We start from the raw sequence: 19930 nt of genomic DNA, 5'->3' as shown, positions 1-19930 counted from the left end.
TCATGCAGTCATGGAGCAGGGAGAAAACTACTAGGGGTATTTGGAGTGAGCCCAGAGAAAGCTGGGGTTGCAGGAGCCCTCTTAGCAGCCATCCCCTCTTCTTTACTCTCAGGCATCCCTTATGGAAGGCGCCCCTGGCCGGCTATGAAATGTCACATCTCATGTCATGGGTCATCATGAGCATCAGTACACCTGGCTCGTCAGGGGAAAGGGAACCTTCAGCATGCCTCTGTGCATGTCCACCCCCACACATCCACATGCAAGTGCATCTTTCCCTGATTTCTCAGTTTACTCACCATAACTGTCAGCGTGTGCTGGGAGGGGCCCAAGCCCAGATCCAACTTCCCCACAGTTACCAGGACACCGCTGCTTGGATCCAGCTGGAAGAGACTGGCACTGCCAGGGTCTTGGCTACCATGTATGGTGTAGATGAGGCCCTTGCCCTTGTCTGGGTCTGTGGCCTGGACTTGAAGGAGCTCCACCCCAGGCAGTGTATCCTGGGGAACTCTGACTTCATAACGAGCCTCCAGAAACTGGGGCCGATGGTGGTTAACATTGGCAATCATGAAGATGTAGACCTAGGGAAGAGAATGAGAGAGAAGGTAGACTGTAAGCTCTAGGGGGTCAGCGACATTTTCTGTCTAGTTCTTTACCATATCGTCTGTGCCTAGCACAGTGCTTGGCACACAGCCATCACTCAATAAATATTTGTTGAATGAATGATAAGATTTCAAAATCACAAGGCTTTGAAATAACATTCAGTCTAGTGGTTTTCAAAAGGAATTCTGGTTCAAAGGGCCTTTTCTTCAAGTGAAATTTTTTGTGAAATTCCAACATCTGAAACAGATAAAACTCTGGCTGAAACCATGGTAGAAATCCTGGGCCCTACTTACCATCGTTCCTCATACCCATGGAAGCTCCTATGGAACTCTATCTTTAACTGAAAACTCCTCATTTAGACAAAGCCCTTCATTACACAGAGATCCACAGTGGAAACAAGAATTGTCCCAAGAGCACAGCAGTAGAAAGTGTATCAGGTAAGACTGGAAGGCAAAACCTTGATTCCAAATTCAGTGCCCTCTGAGGTACACCACATCCACTGAAAGCCTTCTGTAGCTTCATCCCAACCGAGGAGGCCTCCCATCCCCTCTCAGCTCAGCGGTCCCTGGGGAGGCCTCTAACCTGAGTGGCAATGGTGTGGGACCCATCAGTCACCTCCACGGTCAAGTTATAGCTCGACCTCCTCCTTGTGTCAAGAGGCTTGGCGATGATAATGCTGCCTGTGGTCTTCTCAATATCAAAGTCCATGTCTTTGTCACCACCTGGAGTGGGAGCAGGGGGGAAGCACACGCACCCTCAGTGATGGAGGCAGTAGTAGTACCCCAGGGTTCGGCCGGCTAATTTAGAGGAGGTGGTAGTATAGATCCTGTCAAGTTTTGTCAATTTTTTGAAGATCTAAGTGATGACACAGAAAAAGGTAAACTTATAAGGACTGAAGAATGCCAGAGGAAGTTCGGTATTTGCCATAGAATGTGTTCTGCTGTCAGGACTGAAGCAGACAGGAGTAATGGAGCTCTACCTCATGGCTTATAGGAGTGTTTGCAGAGTCTAAAGGTGCCTATATGCAGGAAAGAATGAATCTAACTTTGTTCAACAATACTGACTTCATAAAGTATGAGAATCTAAAATATAGCATTAACATGCAGCTATTTAAATGTCTATTAAATAGAGATCTGTTTAGTGGCATGGAAATATGTTCACATTATATTATATTTTAAGAGGTTATGAAACAATACTTTAATATAACCGTAAGTGTGTGTGTGTGTTTATGTGTAAAGGAAAGTGACTAAACAGAAAAACACCAACATTTTAGCAGTGGATTATCTTCTGACTGGTGGGAGTTTTGGTGATTTCAATTTTCTTCTCACACTCATTGGTGTTTCCTAAATGATCTACAGAGTACACGTGTTAATTTTGTACAAAAGAAAAAAAGCCAAACAAGAACAGTGAATCAGAATTGAAAGTAGATCCAGGAGGTCAAAAAGCTTGGGACAGGTGTACATCCAATCTCTGAACCAGGCTGGGAATCTCTATAATAGGACTCCATGGTTCATGTGGTACTGAAACTCTCAGAGATTCTTAACCTGGAACACCTGGTGCGTTTCAGAGAATCTATAAATCCTTATATTTGTATGCAAACAAGTGTGTGTGTGCATGTGTGTGTACATGCACATCTTTCTGGGAAGAGGGCCTGAACATTCGTTAGATTCCCAATGATTGATCCGATTCCCAAAGGGGTCTGTGATTCTCCTCTCCCTAGATATTTTAACAAAATCTTGGTTTAGAGACAGAAGGGAATTTCAGAGAAGACCATGAGAGCTTGGACCCAAGTGTCTCCTATAAAGAGAATGGACACTTTCTCCCGATTGTGAGGCTGGAACCTGGGATTAGAACATTAAGCGTGGCCCCAGGGTACAGCAGTCCTCAGGCTCCTGGTGAATGATGTCAACTCTGCATGGATCTCACATTGAGGCAGGAGAGGAAACACAAAACTCGTGCTTTCTCCTGAGTCTTCCAGGCCCTTGGAGTAACTGAGTAGAGTCCAACTCTAGCTGGGGGAGCACCAGTGAGGCCATGGAGGTTCTCCCTGAGATCATAACTGGTGTGGAAGGCAAATTTGGCAGAAGTGGCGCTTCTGCTCACCTGCTGCCCTGGAGAATAAGGAAGAGACAGTCACCACTCATAGCCAAAGGAGGGGCTGCTGGGGAGCATGACCTGAATGAGAGTGCTCAGAAGGACTATGCTGTGAGGGCCAGGGCTTGGCTATAAGGACGGGAGGGGCTGCCCATCTAGGGCTCTCACCGGAGATGTTGAACCAGAAGAGACCAGGTCGGCCCTCCACACTGATGACGCCCACCATGTGGTTCACGGGGTCCGTCTCCATGACTGTAAAGCTGTAGTGGGGCTCGTCAAAGGCCAGTGGTATGGAGGAGGACCGGGGCTGGGGAATCCACTCAATGTGTAGCCGGACACTGGCTGAAAGTGGTGGCTGCCCACTGTCTGTTGCTTTGATCTAAAAAGAAGCCAAACCTGAAATTGAGTCTTTGTAGGGTTGGGGCCAAGAAATAAGACCCAGGTGGTCAGCCAGCAGATACAGCACCCTGTGAGTGGTGGAGTTGGATTTTTAGCCACTCGTTCATTCATTTACCACACGGCTGAAGGCTCACAGTAAACACCATGCTAGTTGCTGCAGGCACAGTGGTGAACAAAACAAATAACCTGTCTTCCAGAACTTCATGCGTAGTGAAAAAATAATCAGAGCCAACATTAACTGAAGCCTTACTGTGTGTTAGTTCCTGAGCTAGAGTTATCATATATGGGCCCTTCTTAACAACCATAAACTTAAACCAGATAGAATTTATGGAGCTCTCACTAGTATCTGGCCTGCTGTAAGAGCAGTATGTGCAATATCTAATATAATTCTCATGACAGCCCTGAGAGAGGTACCATTATATCTCCCTTTTGCAGGATGAAATGCACTTGGCATGGTGAATTCAGCTGCCTGGGATCATCCGCCTGGCCAGCAATGAGGCTGGGGTTGGATTCAGGCTGTCAGACATGAGAGTCCATGTCTTAGCAACTTGTTATGTTGGTTTCCTACAAGGAAAATGTTCTTATCCCCATTTTCCAGGTGACAAAACAAAGTCTCAAAGAGGTTCAGTGACTTGTCCAAAGTCACACAGGTATAAAATGGCAGAGCGAGGATTGGGACCCAGGCTCACCTCCGAAGTCTATGCTATTCTCACCAAAATCCTTACCTCTAAGAAGAGAGAAGATTTCCCAGGCAAAGGAACTTATTGCCTTCAAAGAGAAAGGCCCAGAATTCTGATGCTTTGGCTGATGTCAGGGCTCCCATTTCTCTCGGAGAAAGCCAGGGAAGGGAGTACCACCTCCACCATGCCTGATGGCTGTTTCCCTTCTCCTGTACCCTCAAAGAAAATCCCTAAGCAGTTATGACACACACACACCCCCCGCAGCCTCCATCCCCTCCTCACCGTGAGGATGTTGTACTCTCCGGCTGTGAAGGTGCTGCTGGATGACACCATGCCTGTGACTGGGTCAATACTGAAGCTCCCCTCATCACTCTCCTCGATACTGTAGGTGACCCTGCCATTGAGACCCTCATCAGGGTCTGAAGCCACCAGCCTGTACACAGGCCCGGGGGTGGCCAGGCTCAGCCTCTCTGGAAGGCGGACATTGAAGAGCTTATGGGAGAACACAGGGGGGTTGTCATTGACATCTAAGATGCGTACCACCACCCTGGAGGTGGACTTTAAGGAGGGTTCCCCGTTGTCCAGCACAGTCACCTGGGGACAGAATAGAGTATGAATTGCCAAATGCAAAGCAGTGAGTATGCATTGTCACCCTCTGCAACCCTACCAGTACCCCTGCCTTCCACAGCCTGGAAATATTAGTCTGTTCTTTGGTATATGCTTGTGATTTTTATTATCATAACTTCACCTACTTGGAACCCAGCTCTCTGGTAACCTCGCCCACAGGAAAGCCAGCAAGAAGAGAGAAGGAAACCAGAAAGAATTGGAAGAAAACAAAGCCACAGAGGCTCTAGAGAAAAGCTGGTACTCTTTACTCAGGGGGCCATGGGCCATTTCTCGGAGACCATTTACTTTTTATTTGCTTGTAATTCTCATAAGCTTTGTTCTCCGGTTTCCTTAAGCTACTGGAGGTTAAAAAAAACAAATGAGAAGGAATGGGTGGTACCTTTTGAGTCAGATATGTAGACCGATGCATGAAATGAAATCCAGAGGGAGAGAAAAGGCACTAAGACAATTTCAGAATCAGGGGCTATTACATGTATTGGCAAATCATCCCATGCATCAATAGCCCCAAGGGCATCCTACAAGATAGAACATTTCCACTCTAAGTGGTTTTGAATTTTTAAAATATTTGGTGTTTAAAGAGAAGTACCTCTACTGAAATAGGGAGAATGCCTCAGTCCCTAGAAGGTCATGTAGCAGCTGCTTACTAATAATACCTATTTCTGACAAAGGGAATGTGCAGACCTGGGAGCAGAGAAAGCCAATTTATTTCAATTCTGCTGAAGAATGTGTGTTCCTCCCACTTGATGTCTTTAAGACTAGAAGAATGCCTGTTCATCAGTTATGGATCTTTCCAGAAGGGGCATAACTAGGTTCCTTCTGATTTACTCCCCTCTTATCTGATTTACTGACTCCTCTTGTCAGTCAGAAATGGGCACCAGGGATATTTACATGATTTTAGAAATATCCTAGAACCCACAGATCTAGAGAACAAAGGTTTGGGCTTTCATCTGGGCTCAGCTACTGACCTAGTGCTTGACCTGGGGTGACTCTCTCTCTGGCTGTAGGGATGGGCTGGAAACCAGACTCATAGTATGTGTGTACCACTCCCTTTTCCTGCACTCACCACATGCTTTACTAATCAATCAGTGCTTCCTGCCCAGCCCAGACGTGGTTTCAGATTCCTTCCCTTCCCAGTGCTGGAGAGCCAGGGAAGTCCCTGAGAGTCTTCACCACCAACCACGCACGGCAAGACTCAGCTTAAGAAACTCTTCCGCCCTGAGCCCAGCACCCTCCTCAGCCACAGTGCTTGAAGTCGAGTGTGGCCCCAAGGCCTGGCTTAGCTTTCGCTTGGACTGCTTCAGGAGATTTTTGAATCCCGTGAATGAGTTCACACCATTACTCACCTCCAGGATATGTTCATCCTTGTTCTCTCTGTCCAGCTGCCGGGCTGTGGATAGGAGACCTGGGAGGTGGAAGGAGGGAGACCTGAGCAAAGGGTTCCCAGGGCCACTTTCTTGGGAGTGAGTTCGCAGATACATCCAAATCATAGGGCAGAATTTTTCTGGTCTTTGGAGAACAAGGACATTTAGGGGGAATGGGACTCTGGAGAAGGAGAAAGGGAAATGAGGAAGTGAGGAAGCGGGAGAGTACAGCAGAGATCATGGGATCAGCAGAGGTTACACCTACATCCCGCCTTCACCATTAGGAGGAATGCTGTGCACAATGTACTAAGTGGGGGGAGGGAGAGGCAGCTTGTGTCCTCTGGGCTCCTCTCAGCTTGCCTGTAAATTGAGGAAGGTGGATTTGGTTATCTGTAGGTCTAGTTTTAATTTTCTGCAGCAGTACAGCTATAAATTGAGGCCACCTGAGGCTGCAAAGGAGAGAAGGTGCCGGTTCTCTGCAGGCATCAGGGAAATCAAGATGGAAGTTATGTGAGAGGGGCATCTAAGCCCACAGACAAAGCAGTCAGGGCTGGGTAGGGAAGGTCTCTTAAATGAAAGCAGACAGATAGAGGTCAGTGGGTCATCTGAAACTTTCTGTAAGTTTTTTAAATCTTGTTTAGGCAATTAAATAATGGAGTAATGAAGTGTGGGGATGAGGGTTCAGTGAGGGGTGAGGGAGGGGGATTCGGTGTTGGGGTGGAGCCTCCAATGCTGGAAATGGGAGCATGTGTGAGGAATGGCCTCTGTTAGTTAAGTGTTCTTGCCTTGGGCAGTAGAACCAAGTCACCAGTAGAACCAAGCTCCCTCTATCCTCTGAGCACTCTCGGCCTGACTTTATCTTCCCTGACTGAGGGCACGGCATGGGGGGAAAAGGAGAAGGTCTCTGGAAAGCCCCACAGCCAGAGGCCCTTCCAGTCAGGGAAGAAAGACACATTCTGCTGGGACAGTGTGAATATTGTCCCAGGTAACCCCACCCAGCTCATCCCCAAGATGAGGGACCTGACAAGGAAGGACCCAGGATCCAGGGAGCCCCCCAGAGGAGTGCAGGGACGAGAGGGCCTCAGCTGGTAAACCTTCCCTCTGGTTCCATGCTGGCTTTCCTCCCAGTACCTTCCTCTCTCCATCTCCTCTTATCCTTTTCCCTCCTATCTCTCTCTGTTTCTCCCTCACCATCATCCTTCTGTCTTCCTTACTCCGGTCTTCTGCTCTCCCTTCCCCCTGTTTACCTCTCTGAATCTCACACATTCTTTCTCTGTCTCTCTGGTTTTTCTTCTCTCTCTCCTTTCTCTCACCATCACATCCCCTGACCTTCTAAGAGCCAGTGTCCCTGGAATTGCTGCCCATGGCTTCTGGGTCATTGCCTCTGTTGTCAGCCTCTTTTCCCTCTCTGAGGTCAGTGTCCAGATTCTCAGGAAGTGCTGTGTAGAATGGGGACGTGGCAGAGCCACCCCACAGTGCTGTGTGAGGGCCCACTGAGTGCCCTTCCTGGCATGAGGTGGGCCTTCATCATTTTTCTCTCCAAACAAATGTTTCCCATTATCCATCTCAGGCCCATCTTTGACTTTTCCTCATCCAGTGATTTTCCAACCACTTTCAGTTCCACTTCTAATGGATTCCAGATTCTTCTTCGCCATTCACCCTGACCCGCCATAGTTTAGGTCTTAGCCCAACCACCTGCCCAGCTCCCTCTCCCTCAGGATCCTAACATCCAACTCTCGTGGAGCTCCTGCTTGTCCAGGTGTTCCTCCAAGCTCTTTCTCTCTCTCTCTCTCTCAACTCATCTAATCTTCACAACCACACAGGAGGGGCCCATTATCATCTGCACTTCACTGGTGGGAAAACTCAGGCATAGAGCAACTGAGTAACTCTCTGGAGATCTCACAGTGAATAAGTGAGAGGAATGGGATCTGCCTGTAGACAACTGACCTACTTGCTGGCTCGTCCTCCCTGCTGGCTACTGCTCGCGTGGCTCTCCCTGCCCAGGTGCCCTCGCAGGCTGCTGCCTGTCAGTCCTCCTCACCCTTTGGCTCAGCATGACCACCCCTGCTCCATGCAGCCCTTGCTACTCCATCACACTGAGCAGCTCCTTCTCTCCTCTGAGCAGTCATGGCACCATGTCTACGTGTATTTTATAACGGGCTCCTTCGCACTGACTCGTTCATTTTTTTTATATCCAAATCTTGATGCTCGTGATGGATCGAATTCCTCCAGGCCTGAAACTGTGTTCATTATCTTCACGTCTCAACATAGCGCATAGTTTAAATGCTTCATAAGGGCAGACACCTTTAAACATTTGCTGAATGAATGAATGAAGTTCAGGCTTCCCTAGAGATCATAGATGCTGGTAGAGATCGATTCATTCATTTCCCTCTTATTTATTGAGGTGCTATTGTGCGCCAGGTACTGAAGATATTATAGAAGGCAAAAATAGTCAAGGTTCCTTTTCTAGAAAGCCTTTGAAGGTTAGTGAAGGACAGGGACAGTTAATGAAATAATCATATGAATGAATATAATGTTCTATGTGATAAGTGTTTAAAAAAGAAAGGAGTGGATGGTGCTAGGAGATGTATTGTAGTATCAGGAAAAACTCCTCTCAAGAAAGAACAGCTGGGCTAGGATCTGAAAGAAGGGCAGGAGTTAGCCAGACAAAAGGAGAGGAGAAGAAACTTCTGGAAGAAAGTACAGCATGTGCAAAGGCCGTATGCCAGGACAAGAATGGAAACAGGCCATGTGGCTGAAAGCAGAGATTGACAGGGTGAGAAAGGCAAGATGAAGCCCGAAAGGTCAACACAGGCCATGTCAGACACAAGTGTGTGAGACATGATGGGATCTGACTTTATCTTAAGGATATGGGGAAACCATCCAAGGTATCCAAGCAAGGAATGAGACAATATAATGGTGGTGATAAGAAAGGTGGGCTGGGGGCTCCATTGGTGACTTATTATTTTGTTTTTAAATATTCATGCTGGTTAAAATTTCTTCTCCTCAACTGTGGGAAGACTAAGAACATCTCTGTTCTCTGGGGCATTTTGTCAGACCCTGTGTCAGGGAACTCTTGACAGGGGCACGTATTGCATGGTGCACTGGGTGTTATACGCAAGTAATGAATCATGGAACATTACATCAAAAACTATGGATATACTGTATGGTAACTAACATAACATAATAAAAAATTATTATAAAAAAAAAAGACAGTAAACAGAATAGGGATTTGGAAGTTGATGAGAAGCCAGTGCCTTGGGTGAGAGATCTCTTCTTTCTTCTTTAAGGGGAAGGACAGGATGGGCCCAGGTAGAGAGCCAGCTTAAGCCTATTTTCCAGGGTGAAAGGGTCCTTCTGAGGGCAAAAGTTAACAGGAAAGGCTCCAAACAAATGTCCCTGTGCAAATAGACACTCATGTCCTCCACCCACTGTCTGTCCCAGGATTTCCAGTCTCATGCTCCTCTACATTTCCTTTTGTCTTAAAGATGGGGGACTAATTTTCTCCTTTTCTACCTCATCCAATCTCACCAGGGTTCTGTCCTTCCAAGAGTCAATTGTTGGAGGGGAAACTGGGGGCTCAGCTGGTTGAGTATCCGCTCTCGGTTTCAGCTCAGGTCATGATCTCGGTCATGGGATCGAGCCCTGAGTGGGGCTCTGCGCTCAGTGGAGAGTCCGCTTGAGATTCTCTCTTTCCCTCGGCCCCTCCCCATGCTCACGTGTGCGCACGCTCGTGCTCTCTCTCTCTCTCTCAAATAAATAAATAAATCTTAAACAAACAAACAAACAAAAGAAGTGCATTGTTGGAGCCAGAGAATAGGATCTCGGGTTCAGAGGAGAAAGCATCAGCCTCCTCTACTATAGGATTGTTGTTCATCCTCTAGGAGGAAGATATGGCCTTGGAGACGTATCCACAGTAGTGGGAGCTAGCTCTCAGATTCCAATACCAATGGGAGCCAGGCCGATAGCATAGATTCAGGGAGCAGGCTGGGAATAGTACAACGGGGAGTGAAGCAACCGTGGGACCAGAAGACATGCACCTGCTCTGCATAGAAAGCTGCCGTTGCCTCCAGGCAGTTGCAGCCCTGTGCAAATGTGGGGTCAGTGTGGCCAGATCTCCTAGTTTTTTTATGAACAACTAGAAATCTGGAGTGTTTTATGGAATTTTCTAATATTTAAATGCTGGCAACAACTTGAAAGGTCATTGTTTAAAACTTGTGCAAGCCACACAAAAACAGACACATGAACCAATGGAACAGAATCGAGAACCCAGAAATGGACCCTCGGCTCTATGGGCAACTAATCTTTGATAAAGCAGGAAAAAACATCCGGTGGAAAAAAAGACAGTCTCTTCAATAAATGGTGCTGGGAAAATTGGACAGCTACATGCAAAAGAATGAAACTTGACCACTCTCTCACACCATACACAAAAATAAACTCCAAATGGATGAAAGACCTCAATGTGAGACAGGAATCCATCAAAATTCTAGAGGAGAACATAGGCAACAACTTCTATGACATCGGCCAGAGCAACCTTTTTCACGACACATCGCCAAAGGCAAGAGAAATAAAAGATAAAATGAACTTATGGGACTTTATCAGGATAAAGAGCTTCTGCACAGCCAAGGAAACAGTCAAAAAAACTAAGAGACAGCCCACGGAATGGGAGAATATATTTGCAAAGGACACCACAGATAAAGGACTGGTATCCAAGATCTACAAAGAACTTCTCAAACTCAATACACGAGAAACAAATAAACAAATCAATAAATGGGCAGAAGATATGAACAGACTCTTTTCCAATGAAGACATACAAATGGCTAACAGATACATGAAAAAATGTTCAAAATCTTTAGCCATCAGGGAAATTCAAATCAAAACCACACTGAGATACCACCTTACGCCAGTTAGAATGGCAAAGATAGACAAGGCAAGAAACAACAATTGTTGGAGAGGATGTGGAGAAAGGGGATCCCTCCTACATTGTTGGTGGGAATGCAAGTTGGTACAGCCACTCTGGAAAACAGTGTGGAGGTCCCTTAAAAAGTTAAAAATTGAACTACCCTATGACCCAGCCATTGCACTACTGGGTGTTTACCCCAAAGATACAGACGTAGTAAAGAGAAGGGCCATATGCACCCCAATGTTCATAGCTGCATTGTCCACAATAGCCAAATCATGGAAGGAGCCGAGATGCCCTTCAACAGATGACTGGATTAAGAAGCTGTGGTCCATATATACAATGGAATATTACTCAGCTATCAGAAAGAACGAATTCTCAACATTTGCTGCAACATGGACGGCACTGGAGGAGATAATGCTAAGTGAAATAAGTCAAGCAGAGAAAGACAATTATCATATGATTTCTCTCATCTATGGAACATATGAACTAGGAGGATCGGTAGGGGAAGAAAGGGATAAGAAAAGGGGGGTAATCAGAAGGGGGAATGAAACATGAGAGACTATGGACTATGAGAAACAAACTGAAGACTTCGGGGGGGGTGGGGGAATGGGATAGACTGGTGATAGGTAGTAAGGAGGGCACGTATTGCAGTGCACTGGGTGTTATACGCAACTAATGAAGCATTGAACTTTACATCGGAAACCGGGGATGTACTGTATGGTGACTAACATAATGTAATAAAAAATCATTAAAAAAAAAACTTGTGCAAGCCAAATAAAGCACTTCTGTGGGCTATGTCTGGCTCACTGCTGCAAGCTCATGGCCTCTGGATTCCTCTAAACCATCCAGCGTCCTTGCCCCAGATGGCCTTGGGCCAAGAATAGACATTCGTGAGATGGTTGACACCAACGAAGTGGCTCTCCATTGCCACCACTCTGTGGGCAGGCTTGAGATCAGTTTAGAATGAGGGTTAAGAGATTCAATCTGTGGCTGTGACTCAGGGGAGGGGTGGGTTTGGGAGCACTCAGAGGTCTGAAATAGTCCCAGCTCGACCACCAGGCAACCTGTCTAGCTTCCCTAGGCCCCGAGGAAAGAAAGGCAACATAGAAAGAGACAAACTTTATAAAGCAGTGGTTCTCAAACTTAGCACACATAAGAATCCTCTGGATATTTTGTTATATAAAATATGGATTTCTGGGCCCCACCCTGTGTTCTGATTCAGTAGGTGTAAGGTGGGGCCTCAGAATTTGAATTTCTAACAAGTTCATAGGTGATGCTGATGATGATGCTGGTCTAGGACCAAACTTTGAAAAGCACCCAATTCACCCAGATTTCTGAGATCCTTACCTGTGAGAGGGTGAATAACAAAGAATCCCATGTTGTTCCCACTGGTGATGTTGAAGGTCAGCTTCCCTTTGGAGCTGGAGTCCGGGTCCCAGGCATCCAGCTGAAGCACAGAGGTGTGCAAGGGTGCATCCTCCCGGACGGAGGGGTAGAACACGGGTCTGGACATCTGGGGTGGGTTGTCATTGACATCCATAACCTCAATGTAGACTTCAGTTACAGATGAGAGAGGTATGGAACCCCTGTCCACTGCCAGTACCGTCAGCCAGTAGCAGGACACAAATTCTCGGTCCAGGGATGCCAGAGTCTGAATCATACCTAGGGACAGTTGATCACCAAACCCAAAATATTTTAGAGCCCACAATAGCTTTAGAAATCACCTTACTTAATAGTCCCCAAATGGTACTATGGAAATAGGAATTCCACAAGAAAGGGGGACTGTTCCTACATTGTCGTGGGAGCTGCTGAGTCAAACTCAGGCCATTCATATCCTTTTGTAGAGCCTCTTGGAGCCTTTCTCTGCTAAAATAGGCCCATGGAAATTGTCCTTAAACCAGTTCCTTCAAGTTTCAGGAATTATAGGTACCAATTTAAGAGTTAGGGATTTGATGAATAAATTGCCGTCCCCCTTTCCAGCATCTTCATGATTTCGGAGTCTTCATGTGTTCACTCACTCCACAAATTGCTTACTACAGGCCAGCACTGTTCTAGAAGTGAAGGGTCCAACAGTGAGCAAAAGAGGTTTGTGCCCTTAGTTCTCATGGGTCACACTCAGCTGGAAGGACTTGTGTGGAGAGGACAGGGCACAGGCTCATAACCATAGCGTTTCAAAGCTGAAGGAACCTTGTTCCTTTTCAGGTGGGGAGATAGAGGCCCAGAGAGAGGATGTGATTTGATCAAGATCATGTAGCAAGTGGGCAGAAGAGCCGGGTCTATCACTGACTCTCGGTCTAATGCTCTTTCTACCATATCACCCTGCCCTTCACCCTGGAAATAAATTGCCCATCAGATTGTAAGCTCTTGAGGACAGTGACCTACCTTTATTCACCTGGGATCTCCCCCAAAGTGCTTATCTCCAGAACCTCACAAGCAGAGGGTGCTTGCAAGTATTTGTTGAGTTGTACTTATTTTCTATGAAGCTTAAATGGAATAAATAAGTTGGTGCCACCTTTTTGGAGGGCAATTTGGAATTATCTGTTAACATTGAAAATATGCATTAACCTTTGACCCAGCAACTGCATTTTAAAGTTTTTCCTATAGAGACTCATGCATATGAGCAAAAGTATATGATCAAGGATGTTATATCTATATGACAGAATAAAATGCAGCCATTAAAAAAAGAAGGGAAAATATTTATATGCACTGATATAGAAGATATCCTGATGTTATGTTATGGGGAAAAAAGTGTTGCAGACTTAGTGTCTTTTGTATTATTTTCTCACACAATAAAATAAACAGTGATGATATATTAGATTCAAAGAAAAATTTACAAGATTATAGACCAAATTGTTAATAAAGACTATATCTGGGGAGGTGGAACACAAAAAAATGCATTCATTTTTAAATTATATATAAAAATTTATAACCATGATGCATTACTTCTATAAGCATATACATATATGTTATATACATAATAATTACATATAATATATAATGTGTAATGTGTAATACATCTGTGTATATAAATATATACATAGATGCCAATGAGATGGGTGATTTGACTTAAATGGACACACACACACACATACACACACCTCCAGTATGATAAAGATCAATTTAAAATAAAATAAAAGGGACAAGGAGGAGAGTCTCTATTTATTGCCTTTCTTTTTAGCCTGTAGCCTGCCTTCTGTCAAGACAGCCCTGGATCTCCTTAGGCCCATTGTCTCCCACACCTGGCATTCCCATCCACCCCACTCCCAGTACCTGTGTCCTGGTTGATGGTAAAGGCTGCAAGGCTGGTGCCAGCCCTCAGGAAGTACTGGAGCTCCCCATCCAAGCCACTGTCATCATCGTGGGCAGCCACTACCATCACCTGGGTGCCTGAGGGGCTATTTTCCTGCACCTGGCCCTGGTGCACAAAGGAGACAAAGCGGGGAGGGTGGAGATTCTCATTCACATCCAGGACTATCACTTCCACGTGGCAGAGGGTCCTGCGGGCCAGGGGCCTCCCACTGTCACTGGCCCACAGGCTCAGATTGTATCCAGCCCGCCTCTCAAAATCCAGCTCTCTCTCTAGACTGAGTGCACCGGTCATCAGGTCCACGTGGAAGGTCCCATGGGCATCATCCAACAGGACATAACGCACTTCTCCTGCAGGGCCCTCGTCAGGATCAGAGGCATCCAGAAATGTTAGAACCGTTCCTGGAGGCATGTCCTCTGGGACTTTCAGCCTGCTGCGTTCTGTGATGCATTGAGGAGAGTTGTCATTGGCATCTTCCAATGTGATTGTCAGGTCAGTGACAGAGAAGAGTTGGTGGCCCTTCCTGGGCTGATCCCTGGCCTCCACCTTGAGTATATATTGTGGTTCTGATTCCCGGTCCAGGTGTCCTGTGACAGCCAGTTCCCCAGTGAGGGGATGAAGGGAAAACTTCTCTGTAGGGCTTAGCAGGGTGTAGCGAACCCTCCCATTGTCATCTGAGTCAGCATCTTTTGCTTTCAACTCTGCAATTGTGGTTCCAACTTCTGTGTCCTCTGAGATGGTTATCTGGTACCCACCAGGAGGAAATCTGGGTGCGTTGTCATTCCAGTCTTTCACATTCACTGTTAGCAACTTCCAGGATGACTTCCGGGGAGTACCCAGGTCATACACTGTTACATTGAGGATGTAGAAACTGGTGGCTTCATAGTCCAAAGGGGCAGCTACAGTGAGGAGCCCTGTCTCCAGCTCCATGTCAAAGCAGCCCTCCTCATTGCCATCTGCAATCACATAGACCAGCTTGCCATTAAAACCAGTATCAGAGTCAATGGCTGCTAGGCGGGCCAGGGAGGTATTGACAGGAACCCGCTCAAGGATGTCAATGGACTGTGGGAAGTGGTCCTCAAACTGGGGGGTATGATGATTGATCTGATATGCACTTAAGGAAATGAAGTCCTCTTCATTAGAGTCCTGGTTCTGAAAACCAACAGAATGGAGGATGGTCTTTGTGAAATGTGTCAATACTCCTGTTTTATCACATGTTATAGGGACCTCAAAACGAGGGTCTTTTATTACAGTAACATTCAAAGTTGTGGGCGAGGCATAGTGTTTCCCATCTGAGGCTGTAATTTTCAGGTAATAATTGATGGGTTGACCAGTAGTGTGATTCATAAAAGAGCGTTTGAGGGATATCACTCCAGAGAAATGATTTAGATCAAAATACTCTAATTCATTGCCTGACACAAACTCATATTTAAGGTTCTGAAGCTCATCCACATCTATAGCTGACACGGTCATTACAGATTTTCCTACTGGCCAGTCTTCACGGATAGACCCAGTGCAGTTGACTTGCTCAAACATAGGCTTGTTGTCATTCAAGTTCTTGAGCCTAAGAGATACAGATACTTCCTTTTCTTGGCGAAATGGAGATCCCCAATCTGATGCCCGTACCCGGAAGGTATAAATTCTTTTCATGAGCTCATAGTCCATGGGTTTGGAGGTGGAGATGATCCCCAGGTAAGGGTCGATAGAAAAGGGCACAGATTTTGGATGAGTGATGGAATAGGTAACATATCCATTCTCTCCATGATCCTGGTCTGTGGCAGTAACTGTCAAAACACTGGTGCCTGGTGGGATATTCTCATCAAAGGTACCCTCATAGGAGGACCTGTTGAAAATGGGTGCATGGTTGTTACAGTCGACAATATTGATGACCACAGTGGTGGAGGCCAGGCCTGGTGAGGTTCTGATGTGTAGCTGGTAGTGGGCTCGGTCATGGAAGTCTATGAGCTTCGTGGTGGTGATGAGTCCAGTGCGAGCATTAAGTCTAAACCCTGCACTCTCTGAGGATGGCTTTAGAACATACTGCAGGTTGGGGAAGGCTCGGGTTACTTTCACCATCACCACGCGGCTCCCAGGAGGAGAAAACTCGCTAAGCTGCACTCTGTAAACAGCCTTCTCAAATTTAAGGGAAGTCAGTTTGGAAGGGGGTAGGTGAAAGCCCCTGATCTGGGAATAAACAGAAGGCCTGCTCCCACTCCTGGCCTGCAGGCTGAGGTTAAATCCATGAAGGTGCTCCAGCCAGTTGATGTCTTTGACCAACACCAAACTGAACTCATTGCTGCGGGCATAAGACTTGATGGTTTTGAAGTACTTTCCAGGGTCACCACCAACAATTTCTAGTGAGTCCACTACAGCACCTGAGCTGTTTGCATCTACCGTTACAGTGGCATAGGTGGTACCCTCACTGCTGTCTGGTGGAGCCACCACCACCGAGGTGATGGCTGGGGGCTTCCTGAAGGCAGGCTCCACGTGGATGACGAGTGCAGCCAGATTACCAAAGCCATTGCCCTCTGAGATTTTCCTCATGCGGTCCACAGCCAGCACCTGGAGCTCATACCTCCCTCGCCAGGTGACGTTGAGCTTCCCAGCCAAGGTGACCACACCGCTGGTGGGATGGATGGCAAACATCTCAGACCTTGTGTTAAAGGTGTAATAGAACTTGGAATTCTGGCCCAGATCAGCATCTGTTGCGGTCACCTTACAGATGGGGCTCTTGAGGGGCATGTCTTCAGAGATGGTGACTCGGTATGAAGGCGGGGAGAAGAGGGGCTTCAGGTCATTCTGGTCTAGGATGTGAACCACCACACGGGTCAAAGCTTCTAACTCCAAGGTCTTCTCTGTGGCTTGGATGATGAGGGTGTAGCTGTCTTGCACCTCCCTGTTCAGAAGGGCCGTGTTGCTGCTCTTTGTCCTTATTCTCAGAAAACAGAAGTTGCCCACCACATACTCCTCTGTTTTAAACACATTGGCCACGTCCCCGGAGATAATCCGGTATCTTACTGCCCACTGGGGCTCAGCCAAGTAAATGCCCATTTTCACAGAGCTCTCCACATAGGTCTTGGGGGCAGAGTTTTCATAGATGGTTGCATTATAGAGAGAGTGTGTGAAGCGCCAGGCGGAGGAGGAGACGAGACCTTCTCGGGGCTTCTCACAGGTTGTACAATGAAACAAGAAAATGAAAAAGCCCAAGAAGGCAATAATCATGATGGAAAAACTCCCGAAGCCCTAGGCAAAAAAAACAAAAACAAAAACAAAAGGAAGAGTGTAAGTTAGGAAATAAATGGCTCCTACTACTGTGGTTCTTAGCTGGGGTGATTTTGCCTCTCAGGGGACACTTGGCAATGTCTGAAGACATTTTCAGCTATCCCAGCCTGTGGGGGAGGGGGAGCTACTGGCATCTAGTGGATAGAGGCTGGGGTGCTGCTAAACATCCTGCATCACACAGGACAGCCCCCCAACAACAAAAACTGATCCAGCCCCAACTGTCAATAGTGCTGAGGTTGAGAAACCCTGTATTTGAAGACCAATAGACTAGTTTAAGTGCTTTCTCAGGGTTATCTGGCAGATACAACACAGTCCTGGCCACTTGACTCCTTTTCTCAAAAAACCTTCAATGGCTGCCCAGTGATGGTGGAGTAGTTTCAACCAGGTACCCAAGCTTAGCAATCTGGTTCTAGGTACTTCCTACAGGACCCCTCCATCAAGGCTGAGGTCCAGCCAAACTGAGCTGCAGAAAAGCAAAGTGACCAAGATCATAGGCCTGGCATCAAGCCACTTGGCCATCAGCCCTGGCTCCACCGCTTACTAGCTGGGTGACATTTTGGGCAGGTTATTTAACCTCTGTGAGCCTTGATGTCCTCTTCTGTAGAATAGGGACAAGGATATTATCTACCTCATTGGACTTTTGTGAAAATTAAATGAAATAACAAAGGTAAATGACCCAGCAGAGTGCCTGGGACATAGAAGTTCTAACTTAATATTGGCTATTATTAGTAATAGGAAACTCAGTTTCATAAAAGGAAGGGACCCATCCAGGGCCTTACAGCTAGGTAGAGGCAAAGCAAGAATTAGACCTGGGGCTCCTTGCATCATAGGCCAGGACCATTCCCCTATCCCAGGCTTACCTGCACCTGTCCCACCGCTAGTCCCTTTGGATAGGGCCTGATTCTGACTCATCCTGTAACTTTGAATCTCCTGGAATGTCAGAGCTACAATGGACCTTTGAGACATGGAGTTCTGACCCTACTCCTCATGCATAGATGGAGAAATAGAGCCCCAGAGCGGGGATGAGGCTTGCCCCATTTCACATTGTGGTTGGCCAGGAAAGAACTAGTCCCTGGGAGTTGTTGAACTAGCCATGAATGAGTACTTCTCCCCCTAAGACCTGCTGTGGCTCCCATTCTCTCCTGTGCCATTTTCCACATGGCTTATCCCTGAACTACAGCCTGGGTTAAAGCTCCAGCCTGGGTTAAAAGTCCAACCTCAGGGTTAAGGACAGGGAGAAGATAGAAGGGGAGTAGGGGAGGGCAGAGTTTGGTTGCCAAACTAGGCCTTCCAAAAGCAAAGCATGAGGCTGGTGGACTCCAAGGAGCTTGGCTGTCAGCCAGATGTGTGGAGCATTCCTGGATGAAACAGGCAAGACTTGTTTTTCCGGTTGCCTGGTTCTTCAAAGGCAAGGAAGAGTTAAACTCCTGGGGCAAGAGGGGAAAGGAGAGGCTTGCATCCTTGTCTTTCCAGAGTCCCAGGGAGCTGAATACAGCTTCTTTAAGACCTTGCAGGGAGCATCCCAACAAGGGAGGCAGGAGTGGAAAAGTCTGCCTAACTTGGGATCTACAAGCCTGTGACAGAAAAGAATTTGATTATGCCCCATCCTTCCAGCCTCCTATGGATGGCATCCCGGGTCCAGCACTTCAGAGAAGAGGGAGCAGGAAAGGAGGCAGATTCCACACTTGGGGTGTCTATTCCCCATCCTTCCTGACGTCTACTCTTACCCCTCACAGCTGCAGCTCACAATGGAACTGGCCCCAGACAAAAGCCATGTTCCCTCCATTCCACTCACCCCATCCTTGAAACAGTCTCCTGCAAGAGGGGGTGGACCTCTGAGTCACATGGACCCCAACCTCCCAGAGTGGCATTGTGTTGGAAGTTGAAGCCCCGAGGAAAAATGTGTTCTTACCCCAGTCCCAGGTCTACTCACTCTACAGCCCAGCGAACCTAGGGTGCATGCAGCTTCCCTGCTCGGCCTGCCCTGTTTTGCAGAAAGCTTCCTGCTCACCAGGTCAGCACCCATGTAGGGCAGGCCCCAACAAGACACACCATGCAGCTGCTCCAGCAGTGTCTTGCATAGATGAGCTTAGGGAAGGGCGCAGGGGCAAGGTTTCCCTGGAAGGGGATAAGACCCAAAGAGAATGCACCTTTGGATGACGGTTGGTGAGCAGGGCTGTGTTCAAGCTGTAGGACCCACAGACCAGGCGAGTGGTTTGCTGAGGAAGGGTCTGTGTCTGGACATTTGTTTCCTGGCACTATGCCTGGACAAATGAACAGGTTTGCAAGGTGCGGAGGCATGTTGGGTTCCCTGAGCTGCCCTCCCAGCCTACAGTACCTAGGACCATTATTTTGAAACATCTTATGAGGGGCGCCTGGGTGGCTCAGTCAGTTAAGCATCAGCCTTTGACTCAGGTCATGATCCTGCAGACCTAGGATCGACCCCCACGTCCTGACTCTCTGCTCAGCGTAGAGTCTGCTTCTCCCTCTGCCCCTCCCCCCCACTTGTGCTTGCTCTCTGTCTCTAATTCTTCTGTCAGATGAATAAATAAAATATTTTTTTAAAAATGAAAGAAATGTCTTGTGAAAGCATAAATCAATTCAGATCAATTCCCTTCTTAAAATTTTCCAGTGGCTTCGCATAGCATTCAGATTAAAATCTAAAGTCCTTACTGTG

The 19930-nt window shown here is 47.1% G+C and overlaps 1 protein-coding gene across 1 annotated transcript in view; it reads right to left on the bottom strand.

The window, feature by feature from the left end:
- FAT2 (FAT atypical cadherin 2) overlaps window positions 1-19930 on the bottom strand; it is a 77754-nt gene that overhangs the window by 41869 nt on the left and 15955 nt on the right. Inside the window, exons 2-8 of the mRNA XM_002920750.4 lie at window positions 13935-17214; window positions 12012-12326; window positions 5744-5802; window positions 4056-4367; window positions 2863-3073; window positions 1183-1322; window positions 297-578 (exon numbers count right to left, since the gene is read on the bottom strand). Coding sequence (XP_002920796.1) covers window positions 297-578; window positions 1183-1322; window positions 2863-3073; window positions 4056-4367; window positions 5744-5802; window positions 12012-12326; window positions 13935-17193 — 4578 coding nt within the window. The 5' untranslated portion in view covers window positions 17194-17214. The remainder of the gene's footprint in view (window positions 1-296; window positions 579-1182; window positions 1323-2862; window positions 3074-4055; window positions 4368-5743; window positions 5803-12011; window positions 12327-13934; window positions 17215-19930) is intronic.

The sequence above is a fragment of the Ailuropoda melanoleuca genome, chromosome 3 (genome assembly GCF_002007445.2).
Source record: "Ailuropoda melanoleuca isolate Jingjing chromosome 3, ASM200744v2, whole genome shotgun sequence".
NCBI classification, from domain to species: domain Eukaryota; kingdom Metazoa; phylum Chordata; class Mammalia; order Carnivora; family Ursidae; genus Ailuropoda; species Ailuropoda melanoleuca.
This window is presented reverse-complemented; position numbering and strand designations above follow the sequence as displayed.